The 17,803-nt window shown below is 43.8% G+C and overlaps 1 protein-coding gene across 10 annotated transcripts in view; it reads right to left on the bottom strand.

Moving 5' to 3' along the window:
• VIT (vitrin) overlaps positions 1-17,803 on the bottom strand; it is a 55,412-nt gene that overhangs the window by 15,207 nt on the left and 22,402 nt on the right. For 4 of the 10 annotated variants that reach the window (XM_052806283.1, XM_052806285.1, XM_052806281.1 and 1 more), the window contains exons 6-12: positions 15,136-15,213; positions 12,220-12,300; positions 10,254-10,460; positions 9,548-9,598; positions 4,600-4,638; positions 4,442-4,498; positions 3,750-3,812 (exon numbers count right to left, since the gene is read on the bottom strand). In XM_052806283.1, the coding sequence (XP_052662243.1) occupies positions 3,750-3,812; positions 4,442-4,498; positions 4,600-4,638; positions 9,548-9,598; positions 10,254-10,460; positions 12,220-12,300; positions 15,136-15,213 (576 nt within the window). Of the gene's footprint in view, positions 1-3,749; positions 3,822-4,441; positions 4,499-4,599; positions 4,639-9,547; positions 9,599-10,253; positions 10,461-12,219; positions 12,301-15,135; positions 15,214-17,803 lie in introns of all 10 variants that reach the window. The other 6 variants (XM_052806286.1, XM_052806284.1, XM_052806290.1 and 3 more) reach the window with 4 other exon arrangements.

A 17,803-nucleotide genomic window follows, 5' to 3' on the forward strand; every position in this document is an offset into this window, starting at 1 on the left:
GCTGATTAAGATGTATCGTCTCCCTTAGGGTAGGAGGAACCCCATCAAGTTTTATTGCTAAGGTGATTTTTCCAGACCCCTTTCCCTCCTTACACTGAGCACTGCTTAGACACCCTATGAAGAATCTGAAAACTGAGGAAAGCAAAGGGCTGAGAAGTCAGTCATGATACACACAGAAGTTTTGCTGTGATTTTGCTTAGGAGGAGAAGTAGGGTGAAGGAAGGGCAGGCTGGGGTAACGGGGAAGGAAACAGGAGGAAAGACAGGAGGAATATTCCTAGTTTAGCATCCACCTGGGCAGGGTCATTTACAAGAATTTTTTACATCCCTCAGCAGACTCATAAGGAAACAGCAGCGACTGGAGCTAGGGGTGCTGGTTGCAGAGCAGGAGGACCCTATGTGGTGGTGCTCATTTGTTACCAGAGTGGCCAAGGTGTCTCCTGAATGCTGTCATTGAGAACAACAGATTTCAGTGAAACCAGCTTGTGAGTAGATAATCTCAAGAGGTGTGCTTCACCCTCCCAGGGTGGAGAAGCGTCCAGTAACTGTGAAAAGAAAAGATTCATATGAAGCTACTTTTCAGCCTGACCAGCTGGAAAAAAACAGCCAAAGAGCAAATCATGAAGAAGACCCTGCACTCCTTGAGTCTTCTGTACAAATATGCTGCTGTGTGAGTTGCAGTGGAAAACGTGCTTAAAGCGGTAGGAAGTGCATGGCACGTGGAACCAGCTGAGGAGCTGCGCAAAGATCTGCCCATCTTTTCTCTTCTTCATAAGCAGGGACGTGAGCTGAAGGATGCAGAGCAATGGAATGTGCCTGTCCCATGTATCACAGGTTTGCTCCTGCTGCCAGCTCATTGCCAGGGACTAACCTCAGAGCACAACTCCCCTAACTTCTCTGACTGGTTAAGCTAAAAAAAGACAGACAGATGCTGAAACAGGAAAAAACTGCTTTTTGTCAGTAGGAGCAATGCTGAAGTTTTTCTAGATTCACTCTTTTCAAGAACTACTTCAACTCAAATGACCACAGGTGCTCTAGTCTGTCCAAATCCCTATGGGTGGGAGCTGTCTATGGCTTCTTCAAGCAGTCTTCTTATGGCTCTCACCCTTTTAAAACTTTCTGTGGTGAGAAAGCCCCTGTGTTTTCCTTCTTAATGAAGAAAAGTGCTAGATAAGTGCTAAGATTTTTGGGTAGCTGGCTGCAAATATGCAGAATACACAGCTTTCTGAGTGACCCATAAATCCAGGCAAGAGCTTTATTTCTTGCATGTAGTCATAGACACGTAATGAAGAAAGCTCTCAATGAAATGCATATCTGAAAAGGAAATTATTATTCTTGTAAGTAGCTAGGGCTTTTTTTGTTCCACCTGATGGTGCCCATAAAAATCAAGGGTTGATTTTTAAAATACTCCAAGACTGGTCTTTAAAAGAAAAAAAAAAAGACACCACCACCACAACTCTTCAGTATAATTGTCTCAAAAAAAATTCTGGGCTAAGCGAGTATGGGATTTCAAGGGAATTAATGTGCATTGTCAAGAGCTTGGAAGAGTTGGGACCTTCTGAAGCATGTGCAGTGAGAAGCTGTGCAGGCAACCGGTGTGTTGGGGAGGGTGTTTTACCAGCACACCCTTTTGCTAACCTGAGCCGATGAGAGGAACTTCCTCGACAGCCTGGCCAAACCCACAGAACTGATCACTGTTGTTTGCAGAGCAGCATGCACATGCTTGGTAGGATCAAGAAAAACAACTCTCCTTTCCTAGAAAGCAAGGACTTGTTCAGGAATTTCCCTTTGATTGTTAGAAAAATTGGCTGTTTGGAAACACATCCAAGCTGCCAAAACCTGGGCTGAAAAAAAGATCAGGACTCATTGGGAGTATGGCAGGTATGTGTTTGTGGGTTTTTTCCATCTTGTTCTGTGATGAAGAAAACAGAATCATTTATGATGGGAAATTTGTGCTTTGTAATCACCTTGGGTGGACCTTAAGGTGCCTTAAGCAATTAGGTGGGGTCAAACTCTGATTTAAACAAGACTCAGCACTATGTTCCCCTGCTTCTCTGGCAAAGATTCGACTAGCGTGAGGATTAGCCAGCACATCCTTTGGTCCAGATGTTAGGGCTTTTCCCATTTCAGCCCTCCCAGGAAGTCAGGTCTGCCACCCCAGGCTATCCCCACCCTATGTGTGGTGTCACATAATTAGTGCATTGCCATGACCAGCATGTTTACAGGCAACATATTTGCTCTGCTGTTCAGTCCAGGAAAATACTGTCTCCCCTCTGAAGGTGGGCACTAGACTTTGAGAAGGACAAAGGGAGTCAGGGAGCACAAAAAATGTGAGATTAGAAAAAAAGAAATGGCTGTGACATCGATACGGCCAAAAAATATGAGAAAGACAAACACGGATGGAAAACAGAAAGAAGAGGAGACAGAAGCGAGGAAGAGAGGTAGAAAAGTGAGGGAACAGAGTAAATCTTAGGAGGAGAAGTGTACCCATTTTAAATATGCTGCACCTAGGTCAACTACAAATTGTCATTTTGATGAGGAGATTGCTGGGTAAACTTACTTGGCCGGTATTATCCAGAAAGTTCTACTGAATAATAACGTCCTCTAACCTCAGTGTCAACGACCACTTTGCTCTCTCTTGTTGCAGTACTCCTCCTGTGCCTCCCAGCTCTCACCAAAGCCCACAGGGCCCTGGGAGCACCCTCATGTGCTACAGCTTCTCCCTCCCCAAGGGGTTTGGTTGCCCATGCTAGAGGTCAGCTCTGTCGCAGCACAGCTCTATTGCTTTGGCCCAGGCTTGGGTGCAACAGTGGAGCTGTGAGAAAGGGCTGTGGGAGGCATCCGTGGGGGCTTCCACCTGCGCTGCTCGGGGACAGCACATAAGCCCGCACCCTCGCCTCTGCTCCTTGTGCCTGTGTCTAGTCTTGTACCTTTCTATCCTGATCCTGACCTTGCCTTGCTGGTCTGGGTCCTGCCTCAGTTGGTCAGACCTGTCTCATCGTTGGGGACTTGCGTGGCAGCCTGGGCTGTCGGCTGGCCCTGGGTACCACCACCAGACCGGCTCTGCTCTTCTTGTTGGGGCTGTGTGGGTCTGCAGCCCTTGTTGGTGAGAGGCAGCCCTGCCTGCCTTGCTGCCACCCCAGCTCCCATCCCTCACCATGCTGTGGCTGTTCCCAGACAAAATCCATCTCTGAGAAACTTTGCTGTCCTGTCAAGGAAGAGTTAGTGTTTGTGCGTGCACCGAGCGCTTTGGAGCCCTGGGAAGTTGTTGTTGGCCTTGCAGAGTGCCTGCTGATGGGGCTGCTTGCTGGTGAAGGATGGTAAATTGCACAGCCAGGGAGGAAGGAAAGTACAGATGATGTTTCTACCCTCAGTATTAAAGTCAACCTCTATGCTGCAATCAGCCTGGAGGCTCCTGGGAACAGAAGATTAGATTTAGCTTGATCGCAGACCTGATAGGCTGCACAGAGCTGGTTTTTTTGTTTCTCATTTTGACTAACAAATAAGGAAAATTGCAAACACTGCAGTAGATGTTGTTTCCCATGGCCTGAAACAACAGCTCGCCAGGGACAGAGCTGTCCTTTGCCTTTCTCATTCAGGAAGCTGCTAGTTGGCATTCAGTGCGTGAGGCTTGCCCTGGTCCTCCTCCAGCACACATGAAAACGATCTGCAGTACTGCCTCAGGGCTAATTTGGGGTTGCTAAAACTATAAAAGAGAGCAGAAAATCTGCTGCTAGCAATCTTGCTCACCCAGGTGGGCTGTAGAGCTGGCAGCCCTCTGGAAGGTGGCAACAGGCTCTTGGCGCTGAATACCTGTGTGATCCAACAAAGAGGTGAGAGGTTAGACACCAGTGGGCGAGGAGAGAGAAGCACGATCGCAAGGGATGCAGTGGCTCTGAACTGTCTTTCTGCACATGTTTTCAAACCAAATGGAAAAGGAAGATGGAAACAATGAATTAAAAAAAAAGAATTTAAAAGCTGAAAGAGGTTGCAAAAGCAGGATAGTTTAAATGTTAGTAGGTGCTGCACAGTACAGCTATTCACTGGTGCACTGGAACAACTGGTAGTAGGTCCTGAGATGCTCATCATGCTCAGGGCCTGGAAACTGAAAACACGTGTCTCCTCTCAGGGTCAGGCCTTCATCCCCCAAACTTACACAGACACAAAGTTCCCCTCTCATTTTGCATCAGCAAATGTTATAAAAGACCTTTATAAATGGTTTTAGAGTACTATTTTAATTCTAAGTTTAATTATTTGTTTCATTTTTTTTCCTAAATGTTGCACTATTGTCACACAATAACCCATGCAATATCTGCTCTCACTGCATCCTGCTATGAATGTGGTTAGGAATGAAAAGCAGTGCATTACTGCATGACTCAGTAGATGTGAGTGGTGGAACTAGCTATGGGGAGGACTTAGAGACGGGATTGTAATGCCTTTACCTGTATTGGCTCGTAAAATATTCCTGTTACTTGCAGAGGTGGAAGTGCCCCTGAATGCTTTGAAAATATTATATTAGTTAGTACATGGAACTTAAACACAAGGTTTTCTAGTATTCTTACAATACAAATCTACTAGTTATTACTAATTTAAGGCATACCTGTATTCTGTCCTCTTCCTTGTGCAGCCTGAACCTGTCCTAAGTAGACATCAAAATGGAAAAGTGTGATTTATACCATGTTTTGTTCAGGACTATTGCTACCTGGCTTTTTCACTGAGCGTTATTTTATAGCTATCAGTGTTAATGGTTCATATATAGAGAGTTTTCATTAATATACTTTCTCAGATGTTAGCTATATATTTTGAGCCTGCTTAAAAAAGCATTGCCTTGCTCTGTCTGTCATATAGATTAGCCTAGTTAACATTCCCTTCGGTTAAGAATATTTACTTCTACAGGTCTCTGGTCTGCATTTAAAAGATTTGTAGTTGCTGCTGTGATTTGCTTTCCCTTATAACTTTCCTTCTCTCATTCACACTAGTTATCTATGTTTATTTCTATTTCAGTACCATCCAATTGTGCTGGTCATGTGAGAAAGGTTAAAGAAAGCCCCAAACCCAAAATAATCCCCCAGACCAGATACTACCCTTTCTGCAGAAAGTGAGTGGATACAAGCAAGCAGGCAGACTGTAAATAATGAGACAATGACAGAAATAATGCGGGAGAATTCATGTGTCTGAAATGTCTTCACCACTGTGTACACAAAAGGCTTTTTTTAAGGTGATTGGGTTATTAAATTTCCATTGTTCAAAAACACTAACGGCTCAAAGCATTTGCAGATGAAAACCATGTCTTTAATCGTGCTTTTCATTTCATTAATTATTCTTAAGAAGCTTGTTAACAAACTTATCCTTTAACAAGCCTTTATTCATTAGTTTTCCCAGAAAGATTAATTCCAAAGCCTGGTGAAATCAGTGGGAATGTTCTAGCTGACTCCTATGAACACTGGACAGGGGCTCATGAGATGTTTTTATCAATATGATAACATAAATGAGATCATTTTGAATGGTTGTCTCCGAAAACAGGAATTGCTGCTCCTTGGGAACTTGATATTGCAAAATTAGGTGACAGCAAATAGCTTGTGTTTGACCCAAACTCGAACCTTCACAGGCCACTGGAAGCCCTTTGATGGGATTTCTAGGAGCTGTCCTGAGAGACCTTGTAAGCTCCAGACACCAAAGAGATCCCGTTTAAGGAAATAACAGGCTCATCTGCCAAAACTGCCAAGGCTTTTAAACTCTGTAAGCTTCTAGGTCTGCCTCCAGATGGACCATGGTTAGCACAGGCTGAGTTTTCAGGCTGTGGAGGGAAAAATCTGTCTGTGCAGCAGTGTTGTATGGGGTTGTGCAGGGCATGCTTTCCATGCAGGAGATCGGTATGTGGCAAAGAGGTGGAAGAAAATTAACTCTGAGCCTGAGAGCTTGCCTTGTTTTGGGGTTGCCACAGAAGAGTCCAAATGTGTATGTAACACTGTTTAAAAGGTCAGTAGAAACAGAGTACAAGAGGGTAAGGAGAGATTAGTTCAGTACCAGAAGTATTTTATGCCACTTTTTAAATGAATTAACCCTACCCTCCACACACCCGTTAGCAATGTGGATTTTTCTCTATGCTCCTTTTGACTGTGCTGGGCGTTGGGGCTGTTCCCTCTTGCTGTACCTCCCAAAGGCGTCTTACCACATCCCTGCAGTAAGCTGGTTTCTGCCATGCTTTTGCTGGCAGGGGCAAACACAGTGGTGGTAGTGGGGAAAGGTTGGAATTGCACTTCCATGGTGTGCAAGGCTCGTTCTTCCTTCAAATCTGAGTTGCCAGTGAGCCTGTGGCACATGAACGTGTGTTCATTAAAGCAGAGTTCTGTGCAAGCTGGAGGCTGAGGCAGGACTAGGAGAAGTCTGTAACAAACTGGGGATGGACAGTCACCAGGAGAATCCCAAGAACTGGGTCAGAAATGAGAGCAGTGGAGTAGAGAAACCTTGGTTGGGAGCAAGTCCTGTAGTGAGCAGGGAGGCATGGAGGCAGTAAAGGATGCGGACAGCAGAGAGGAATGCAATTTGGAGTGGACCTTGCAAATGATGGCAACTGATTTGAGAAGGCCAGCAGCTACTCTGTGCACAAAACATGCCTGGCCTTCTGCAACTTGGTCAGCACCTTTGATGGGCTAAGTAGTCAGGGTTAACTTGGGGGGAAAGGCAGCATCCAAAAATAAATGCCAGCTGTTGTCCCTAGTGCCAGGATGGAGCCCTTACCCAGTGCATCCTGAAGGTATGAGCCCTGGTGGTCTGGTGCTGCTGGAGAAGAGCTTTTAATGCTTTCTCTAGCAATTGCACTACTGTTGTTTCCTCATTCTTTTTTTCTTTTTTCTCATTACTACTACAGTAAGTCGCAGCTGGGGATGAAAGCAGTGTAGTGTACAGTGGTAGTCAGCGCCCAGGTTAGAGTCCCTGTCTGAAAAGAGGTGCAACCATTGAACCGAGCTGGGCACAGAGAGTAGGGCAGCGCCTTGCCTGAGGATGCCCAGGCACTCGCTGCCTGGTGCTTGGTTGCAGCTCAGTGCCTCAGTATGGCACCAAGGATCGTGACATGGTTTATGATTGCAGTGTTCACAGAAGCACTGGATTTATTCCCAATCCTCACCTAGAGTCCAAGCAGCTGTGCAAGAAAGGCTTGCTTGAAGAGCTGGGATGGGAGAGGGCAAGTGAGTTCGTGGCCCTTGGGAGTGTGCTTAGTTAACTGCTGTTGGAAAGAGGCAGAAGCTGTCATTGTACCAGAGCATGGCTGAACTTAAAGTTGTGCCCAGAGCCGCAGAGAGTTTGCATCCACTTTCAGAGCCTGCTGGCATTGCTGCTTCCCCTTCAGGGTCATCCTTTACCACATACTGCGCTGGTGAAGTGCTGCACTTGCTAGTAGGGCAGATAGGAATAAGCTGTCAAATGTCATGCCAGTCATATCAGTGGTTTTTCCTTCAGCAGTTTTGCCACATCAAGTCTTTGAAGCAGGGGTCCTGTGATGGAGCAGAGTCTCAGATACTTTTCCTGTTTCTGTATCTTTGACAAACAGAAGATAAAGGGGAAAGAATAGCAAGAGCTAGGGCAGAGGAGTTTTGCCCCTGCTTTAATGCTCTAATCTGCAAGTCCTGCTTTTCTGCTTCTGTGAACTTTTGCCAGTACCAGTGGCTGGAAATGGAAACACTAGAGCTAACAACAGCCACAGCCATGCTCATTCTGACTGTGCTGTATTTCAAGGCTGTTTACTTTTGAGGTGTCTTTTGCAGGCAGACTACCAGTGCCCTGTGAGAGGTAGGTCTGTGAGTCCCTGTGAGCCAAGATGGACAGGAGAACATTTGATTCTGTCCGGTCAAGCTAAACTCTGGTTAAGGCCAACGACGTCATCAGAAACTCTGGCATGAATAATAGGAGTAAGTCCTAAAGGCTCCTCAGACAGAGAAGACTCATAAACGGCTTTGTGTATGGTCATCGCTTCAAAACTCTATTTATACTTTCTGTATTTTTTTTTTAGCCAGTTCTTCTCTTTTAGAATCAAGAAGAGATCAGGAGAATCCAGGAAGCCAAATACTGAGTACAGACATGCTGGACATGGTCCTAGAAATGAAGTCTGTGAAATCAGAAGTAGGTCTCCACCACTCCTCCAGCTCACAATAACCTGTCCCTAATTCTGATCACTTTAATCTTTTGGTAGTTAATTTATGTTTAGAACTTCAGTAAAGAAAATTGTGAAGAAAGATGGATCCAAATTGCAATGAAGTGACCATTGAAAGACTTGAAAAAGTGAGTGCTTTTTTATTTTTGTTTTTTTTGACTAAAGGTTTGGTTTTATTAAAGACAAATACAACCTTCCCACTGATTTCAGTGTTGCCAGAACTTTACCCTCAACATGCATCTCTGACTGGGGAACCTCAAACAGGGTTTCCTAATTGCTAGTAAAGACAGTAATGGCCTCTTCTGTGCTCAGCCTGCGGGAGTAGGAAATGGAAAAGAAAGCAACAAGCAGGACCAGGTTTACAGGCACATTAGGTACTGAATCATGCAGATTCCCACTGAATTTAAACTCCTTTGAATTGTGTTGGCACTTCTGTAAATCCTGCCATACACATACCTGCACATTTGACTCAGTAAGATTAACCCCTCCAGCCCCTGCCCTTATTCTGGGCTCGCAGCTATATTTGACTTAACAATGCTTTCCCTCAAGACCTGAATTGCCTGAAAGATACCTGCCCTGCCATGTGCTTGGCTCTGAATTACTTGGCAGCAGGGAGGGCTGCAGTTATGTATATGAGAGCAAAGCCAAGCGCAAGGCAGTCAGAAATAGCAACAGAGCATAAAACCTAATGATGGCCCAGCTCCCTTTTCACTCAAAAGCAATCGTATCCCCGTGCTCAGAAACTTGAAAACAGTTGAAAATATTCTTCTTTACTTGACCGCACAGCTGAGCAATTACACATTGTACGGGAAAACACCTCTAAATACTTGCATTGCAGGCTGTGGGCTGGAATGGGAGCAGGCTTCTGGATTGAGATGCAGAGCTCTGAGCAGCCACCACTCTGTTGTCAATAACATGAGTGGCATGCCAGGAATAACATCACATTTATGCCAGGCTCAGAACCACAGCCTGAGGTTTTTGAAAGAGCATTGGTTTAACATAACTCGGCATTTCAGAGCTCTCAGCCCTAAGTTTAGATGGCTATGCAGCCCTCTGCATCATGTATCTTACAACTAAATCAAGTCTCCCTTTGAGAGAGTAAAACAGAAGGAAGCAACAGGAAATCATGATTCAAACAGCACAAGCTTTGTCTCAAGTGTTGCAAAACCCAGCATTTGTCAAGGCTGAAATGCACAGATATTCACTAGAAAGGCTTCCCCAGAGCTGTGGGTGATCAGCATCTCTGACATTCAGGCCAAGCATCTGTTTTTCATTTTAAATCCAGATGTGGATTCAGTCATTGAGTTTGCTGAGGCTTGAAAGGTTATTGAATCATTGCTGCCTTAAAATACACTCTAGTGCATGCCTTGTGGCATACTTACTTCACCATACTTACTTGATGCTGCAGCTACCACAGATGAGTATGCTGGGTGGACACTGCTAGAACCTAAAAATAAGAGATTTTAATTTTCAGCTACTGAACCAAAAACCCCAATGTTAATGAGTAAGAATAAATGGAGAAGGAAAGATTAAAGAAAACCAGGTGTGCAAAAGTCATATGAGATGTCCTTCACAGTGTTTTAATCTTTAAAATCCAAAAGCTGTTACAAAAAATATACTACAACTTTCATTTATTGAAAGTTATCACAAAATTAATTCTAAATCAGTCTTGACCTATTTGTTGAACTCTCAGTCCAGACATGCGAATTAAAGAACTATTTGTTGACTCCTATCCCTGAAAATCATGACAGCATTTGGGGATGGAGAGCTTACTCCCACATGAATCAGTTAATATGCCAGTATATTATATGTAAAGATAAAGACTAGCCATAATTTTACTGCAGATGAACTCTCATCTCAGAGAATCTACATGTTTGTGTTTAGGTGAGACACACTAATTTTGTATCTATCTCAAAGGCACAACTCTAACTCCAACTTATCTGCTGGAATTAATTTTTTTATCCACTCCTAATATTTCTACACTGAATTACTGAATTAATGGTCCACTAAATCATGGTATATTCAGCTGCATGTCTCCTTCCTTAAATTTTAGGAAAGCTGTAGGTCAGAAGGAAAGCAATGCAAACATCCATGCTACTGACCTATATCTCTGACCCTATGCAGTCCAGGTCTAGTCTTGGCTGCAGCTGCAACTGTTGTGGTTCTGATTGTCGCAGGTGTTGTGGTTGGCTTTGGCATTGTGGTGGAAGGATCTGTTGTCGTGGTTGTTGGTGTTGGGGTTGTGGTGGCCGTTTGTGTAGCTGGTGTCAGCACTGGAGATGTCTGATACTCTTTGTGGACTGCGTCCCCTGTAGGAACAGTGACACGATCACTGCAGCTGGATGTGTGACATGCATGGAAGCATCATTAATAGCGCTCACTGTTTAAGGCAACCCAGACACTGATGTTCTCCTCAGGATGGTACAAGCATCCTCATCTGTGGAGCCATTAGTGCCTTCGTTGCTGTGTGGGTGTGTCGCACAGGTGCCTGTGTGACACAGCATTACATCGCTGTCTGGAGGGTGCTGACAACAGCCTGTTGCAGCCTTAGTGTTTCCCCTATACTTTTCTGCTTTGGCCAGGAACACCTAGCAACCTCACAGATGTCTCAGACCTATGAAATGGTTCAACCAGTCAGTTGCAGTTTCTGTTTTGCCATCATCTTTTCTCAGTGTAATTAAACAGCTAGAAAGTCCATATAAATGGAAATCAACTGACATCTGGTAATAAAAGATGGCCATTCTGAGTCACAGACCAGAATAAAATATGCATTGCCCATCACAGCACTGAAATGCTTTTGGCAGAAAGACAGCTTCTAGGTAATGGTGATTTGGGGAGCGGGTCAGAGCCAGAACAGGGAGTGTTAGGGCTTTGGCTGAGGGGAGTCGGGGAGAGCAGCACTTGGGAGGTGCTGATGATTTCATCTAACTTTGACTCATCTCACAGTTGCTACTACTTTTAAAATGCATCATCTGTTGTGAGAACAGAGACAATTCTAGTTGCAAAATTTGCATCCTAAATATCCTTATATGAAATTGTTAACTTGCTTACAGTTCTTTCAAGTCATCGTCTCAAAAAAGATCCTTCACTGTTATCTTCTCCATCTACCTACAACAAACTGCCCTAAAATATATTCCATGTTCACCTCAGTCTTGTTCCTTTCCTCCTGCCCATAGCCCTGGCGATGGCTTGACACACTGTGTACACTGAAAGGGAATGGTGTGCAGTCTATTCATTGCTGCACAGCACAAGCTTGTATTTTATTGCTGGATGTTCTCCTTTTGGAAAGCATCGTCATGAAACTGTCTGGTGGATTAATTACCACCTAATGCTAGCCAGTGAAAAACTCAGATCTCAGACAGTTTTAATGGGATAATGCTGAAAGAGAGCTCAGAAGAAAAGCAAAACAACTCAGCTGAAAAAATCAGTGTGAATGGCTCTCTGGGCTGAACGGTGCCCTGCTCCACGCTGCTGCACTAGAAGAAAGAAGACAGAGGGCACAGTGAGTCTTCTGTGATATGGTGCTGCTGGAGCAGGGAGCAGGCACATCGGCCAGCTTTATACCCCAGGCAGCAAGGAGCAAGGAAGCTGGGAGCTAACAGTATTAGCAGAAAACCCAAGGAAGCAGCGTAGTAAGAGCAGAGAAAAGATGTTGCCTTGGTACATGTTGGCTGGGTTTCTGGTGGAGCCTTTAACACAAGAGGAGGTCTCTTGAGGGCTAGCCGTTCCCAGTGCTCCTGCAGGCAGAGTGCCCATCTCACAGTATCTTCAAAGGGTTTGCAGGGCACATGCTCTGCACAGGAGATTGCTGAGAGCCTTAATGCAGGGTTTTTAAGTTCATGACATCTGAACTCACCCAAAGCACAGGCAGAAATTAAACTGAGAGTGTGCCCTCTCTTCTCTGAATCGGCACATGCTCTTCAAGCACCATTGCAGGTGCTCACATAATGGGGTGGGTTTGGTGGGAAAGAGGCTGTAGAGAGGAGGTTGGACGGGGAGGTAAAGCTGTTTAGGCAGTTTAGACCGGGATGGATACTGTAAAAGGGCACTGAGATCCCCAACCCATACCTTGTTCCGATGCTTTTTCTGATGGGTTAGCGGTATCTGCACTCTTTGTAGCTTTTAGGTCTTGCTCTAGCTTTTTAGGCTCTGAAGCAAAATTAAGCACATTAGGAAACGCAGCTCTGGAAGAAAATAATTTAACTCTTCTATTTAGAGATTATCAGTCTCCAAAGGAAGGCATTGCATCACCTGGCATTAGGTAGTCAGTCAGTCTAACCAGAGATTTCTCACCAAGCAAGAAAAAGTGATGGCTGGGTGGCTCTAGAGAGTATTCACCCCATATTTTTGGTGCCAAATTAAGGCATTTTTACTGCCCAAAGCTCCTGCCAATGTCAATAGAATTTCTGAATTGAGCAATATATATGGGCTTTTACCACTAATAAACCAATACTCATAAGATTAATGCATCATGTTGTTGATTTTTCCTCTGAGTAACAGTGTGTCCTGAGAATCAGGGTCACGGTGTGTGTAGGGTGTTTGGGGAATACCAGCTAACATACAATATTTCCATCACTAATTCACGTTCAGATGTAGTTCTTTCTTGCCTGACATTGTCAGATCATCATGGGGCCAAATCCTCAATGCCACGGACTGCCTTAGAAGGAAAAGGGAGATTTTTTTTGTCCTTTTTTTCTTCTAAGACCCGAAGTCATCAAAGTACTTGGAACATTTATTGCAGTTCATTTACTGCTACCCTGCAAAAGAATCTGCCTGTGCTTTTATGTCTGACTGAGTAGTGGAGGATTTTGATCTTCCGTTTTTTTCTCTTTTCTAGTTGATTTTGGCAGCATTGACCTATTTGAGAAATTACTCCAGGGTTGATGGTTTCCTAAAAATTTGTATTATTTTTTAAAATATCTTTTGATTGGTTTTACCATCTGTGAATAGCTACAGATTTGGGAAGGTTTTTCTTGCTCTGCCCAGCATTTGGGAAGCACTGTAACCACCAGCAGCATTTAAAGAAATGTCAGGCACTATGAATCTCCAGCATCCCTGGGATGAGGACCAAAACTGCATCTCCAACAGCTAATCAGGTGTGAAGCAGGATTTTTCACTAATCTGGCAGCAAGTGTGTGTAATCCTCAAAGGACTGCCTTTATCTCCAACAGATAGTGGATTTAAGTATCCAAGTGAACCAATGTGGTCTCTATAGTTTAAATCAGAAGAAAAAGGTAGTTTTTTTAAATTAAAAAGAGAAGTAGGGAATCCTCTATCACAAGATGGCCCCAGCACCATATTACAGAGATTTTTGTCTTAAGAACAAGCTGTTTCTAACAGAGTACAGCTGAGATGGCTGGGCTGAGGTGGCAGGGCTGAGGAGGGCTGACAGGGCCAAGCTGGGCTCGGGGAAGGTGGATTGTGACTATCAGATCTCTTTGCTACCTGTGGAACAGGGCTGGGCAAAGCAAAGCAGTGGCATCCTAAAGTACTGGGTTTCATGTAACAGTTATTACTTGCTCCTTTGATCATCCCGGGTTTTCTCTGCGTGAATGCAACAGTCTTTGTTGCTAGGATCCTAATGTTTTCATTCATACTGTTTGATTCAAGAACAAAGTGAAGGAAGCCGCTTGCGTCTTTGGTTTGCTGCAGGAACAAGCTCCTGGTATTTTGTTTGTGTGACTGAGATGTGACCTGATGATGCTCCCTATTTCTACACTGATTTTCACATAATGTGGGGTTTAGCACTGGTGGAAGAAATCATTGCTTGCTGCCTGCTGAGCTCTACCCTCATTGCGATTGTCCCTGGTCTGGTGTGAGACATTTGGGCTGATACTTCAAGTGTGGGTACATTTGGGAATGATGAGATGTACTTTTAGTAAATGTTTCTTAGAAAAAGCCAAGATTTCTAAGGTATTGCCTCCCTTCTAGCAGTGCATAATATTTGGTCAGTAATTTCTGCATACGTGCTCAAGATATATACAAATCTGTACCTATTTGATTGTAAATGCAAAGGTATGGGAAGCTAAAGGCATGGCTCTGAGTGATGCATTTTCAGTCTGAACAGCTACAGCTTTCAGATTTAAATTTGCCTTTGTGCAAATAAAAGCCTAAAGATGAGGAAAGAGCTCTGCACTTTGCTTCCAAGGACCAAACAATAATGTACAGGAGAAGAGCAGGACTCCAAGTAACTTCTGTGTGGCCTTGGATGGATGCACCCACTGACAGGCATTTGAGTTCATGGAGAAGATGCAGCACATTTTGTTATACCACAGCTCACAGTGGATAAGCTCAGGAAGGCTTAGGCTCAGCAGTCAGCAAAAGAGACATGTTAAGGAAGTGTGTAGTAGTATGAGCCATTAATTTTGTTTTAGTTCACACCCCTAAGGAAGAGTCTGAACATTACACAGTTGTTACAGGGGGCATGAACAAGTGTCATTTCAGTGACAGACTTGAATATCAACTACTACCTGGTGTGAGACTTGATCAAAGATCTCTGAACACAACTAAATTATGTAAACTGAGTTGAGTCTTACAGAGTAGTTCCTTATCATATCATCCTTAGATAAAGCTGCTGTGCGTTGCCATCTGTGTCATTAGTATTATATTACTGTTTATTATTATACACTCAACACTGAATATCCCAAAAGATAACATGAATAACAATAGGAGAATGTCAACATTTATAACCTCAAATGCTTTCATATAATCAGTACAACATCATACTCACTAACAGATTTAAAGCAAGGGGGAAACTACTTAGAAACAGAAGTCTGTGAAACATGGTACAACCAAAAAATACAAATTGTCTGGGATAATTTCCATATGCTTAACATAAAAAAATAACATGAGGGATTTGGATGAGATACTAAGGGATGCATGAACTTCTGGCTCTGAATAATTATATCTTTGTGTTACACAACTAAGAAGCTACAACAGATAGTTGTGAATGGATGTAAGGGAAAGTCAATCACAATTACTTGCCTGATTTAACAGCTGTGCTTTTTGAAGAAGAATATTCAAGAGTTGATGGATATGTCACACCTTTTCTTGGCTTGCCCTCTACAAAAAAAAAAAAAAATCAACAAAAAACCCCCCATCAGAAAACATCACAAAATATTCTAAATTTTCTTGCAATAAAATTCTCATCTAACATATGTGTTGAGAATCAGACCCCACTTCTTTACTGCCCAACTCATTTTTTTGAAGATTTCTTTTGTCTGATGGCAGAAATCTCTAAAGCGTACCACTAAAAATACCAATGCCTAAATCCAGCATCATAAAAAAAAAAAAAGTTGGAAAGCATGAAAACTCAGTCCTGGGAAGGATTTGAAGAGGTCAGTTAGTTCATTCCTTTGCTCTCAGATGGTGTTAAGCATAAGGGGACTGTTCCTGAAGGACAACTGTAAAACCTGTACTTAAACCCACAGCTTCCCTAGGCAGCCTTTTCCAGTGCCCGACTATGCAGTTGACTTAGAAAGCATGTTTGATGTGGGATTCATTTCGTCATGCACACAGCATTCTTCTCTGACCTCACTTTTGCAAGATGCCATTTCCGGCAATAGTCTTTTTCAGTAATAACAGTGAGAGAAGGCTGTGCTTGTGTGTGGGAACATATGATACCTATATTTAGATCTAAAATGAGGGTCCTGTCTTAAAACAATGAGGTACGTTTCCCAGTTAAGCTTTAAACCACAAATCTTTTTAGTGCAGCAGCAGATGCCATCTCTATTGGTACATGTGGCCATGCAATTCCAACTCTTGGGGCAGTTTTTATATTCCCATATATCACTGAATGGAAGGTGTTGCAGAGAAGCCCAGTGTTGGAAAGACTGCTCTGGCCTCTAGGAGTTAGTGGATGTAGGACTTGCAGACCCTGGTGATTGTTTCTACAAGATGCTGTGCTGTGTCATGCACCTGGACCACCTCAGGTGAGACCTACCTCCACCTCCTGCAAAACCTGAGTCTTGATGGTGCTGCTAGGTTTGCTTTCCTTTATTCCCTCAGTGGGGGAGGGTCTTTAAGAAGGTCTATATGGCACTGTGAGCATGTCAGTTGTCATCCTGGGTGACTAATCCAGAGACCAACAGCACTGAACAGAATTAGCTGCTACAGGTGAGCCGCTCCTGGGAACTGAAGGCTGTTTCCCCCATGATGGCCCACAAAGAAGGGTATATGCAAGAGGAACTAGTCCTCTATGTGCAGGGATGGCCATGGAGCTGGAGAGGCACTGTCCTTTGTCCCTTTTCATGTCTATGTCTCCTTTGTTTTACTCCTCTCTGAAATTTCAGATGTCATTAAAAAGACCTAGATGAAGAAGTTAGTTTGAGTTACTAATGAGGCAATGAATGATGTAAGGAGCTATTCCATTTCTCATTTACCATCGTATAAACTGAGAGCAGCTCCACTAAAGTCAACACAGATCTGCCAAAGACCAGAGCTGGCAAGTTAGCATGCAAGGACAAGCTGGAAAGAGCTTCCTTCTTGCCCTCGGGTCTCTCACAGAAGCTGGCCTAAGTGAAGGGCAGCAGGTCTTCACATCCACTTCCCCCTAAGCTAAAACTGGGATCAGGAGCCAAGCAGGCCTAGGGAGCTCTTCTGCCAATTTAGTAGAAAGATGGAAAGCTTATAGGATTGCAGATGATTTCTAGATGCATTTCTTTATCCCCAACAGAGGCAAAGTTGTCAGGTATGAGTGGTTGGTACATGGATGCAGTAATAGCGTAATACTCTGATCTTAATTTAGAATATTTCTGTGTTAATCTGATTTCTAATGCAAACCTGAAGCCCGCTGCTGCGCAAATAAACTGGCTAGCATGGGGAGGCTGGCTGCTCCTGGAGTCTGGGGTTTATGATCAACAGCAACTTGCATCCCATATGTGACCAAGAAGTAGGTCTGAGGTCTGACCTGAATGTGGCCCTGCTCTCTGGAGCAATGGTAACATGTCTTTTTCACTGTCCGGAAAAAGTTACATCTAGGTTGGAGTTTGCTTAATGTACTTAAAAATGGGGTTGCATGTGGGCAGAAAACCTCAACTTCTGGCCATTGAAGTACAAGCTATGGGGTGGTGGCTCCTCACCCTAGCAAACCCAGAGGTTTAGGACTCTATTTTCTTAACCCATTAGCTGCAAAACTCCCACTAAACTGAATGGAGTCATTCAAGTGAGTGCCAAGGCATTTCAGTGCTTGAAAGTGAATACCAGTGCATTTGCATACCTCCTGGTGTGCTGGCTGCTTTAATCCCAGAGGACAGACCTCCTTCCCCACTGCCCCTGAATCACGCCACTTCATCGCCTGGGTCCCCCGAGGATTCCTCTTCTGTGCTTTTTTGTGTGGATGCTCATTCACAGTTTAAACATCACAAACTCTTGGTGACAATATCCTAACTGGGAATAAACTGTTGGCACATTGCCAGGGTATAGTATCACATACGGGTCTGGTCTGCTGAAAGGGAATTCAGCTGGAGAATAGGGGACTCAGTTTAAGCTCTAAAGCTGTTTGAAATTAATCCCTTAGGTGACTTTTTGTATTTTTATTGGGGAATGCTTTATGCAGCTCTGTCTTTTTATGACTCATAATTGTAAAAAAAAAAACCCCAACTCATCTCTTTATCAGAGTGAGATCTGTCTGCACTCAGCCTCAGGCTGCTGA

Source organism: Harpia harpyja, chromosome 13 (genome assembly GCF_026419915.1).
Source record: "Harpia harpyja isolate bHarHar1 chromosome 13, bHarHar1 primary haplotype, whole genome shotgun sequence".
Classification (NCBI taxonomy): Eukaryota; Metazoa; Chordata; class Aves; order Accipitriformes; family Accipitridae; genus Harpia; species Harpia harpyja.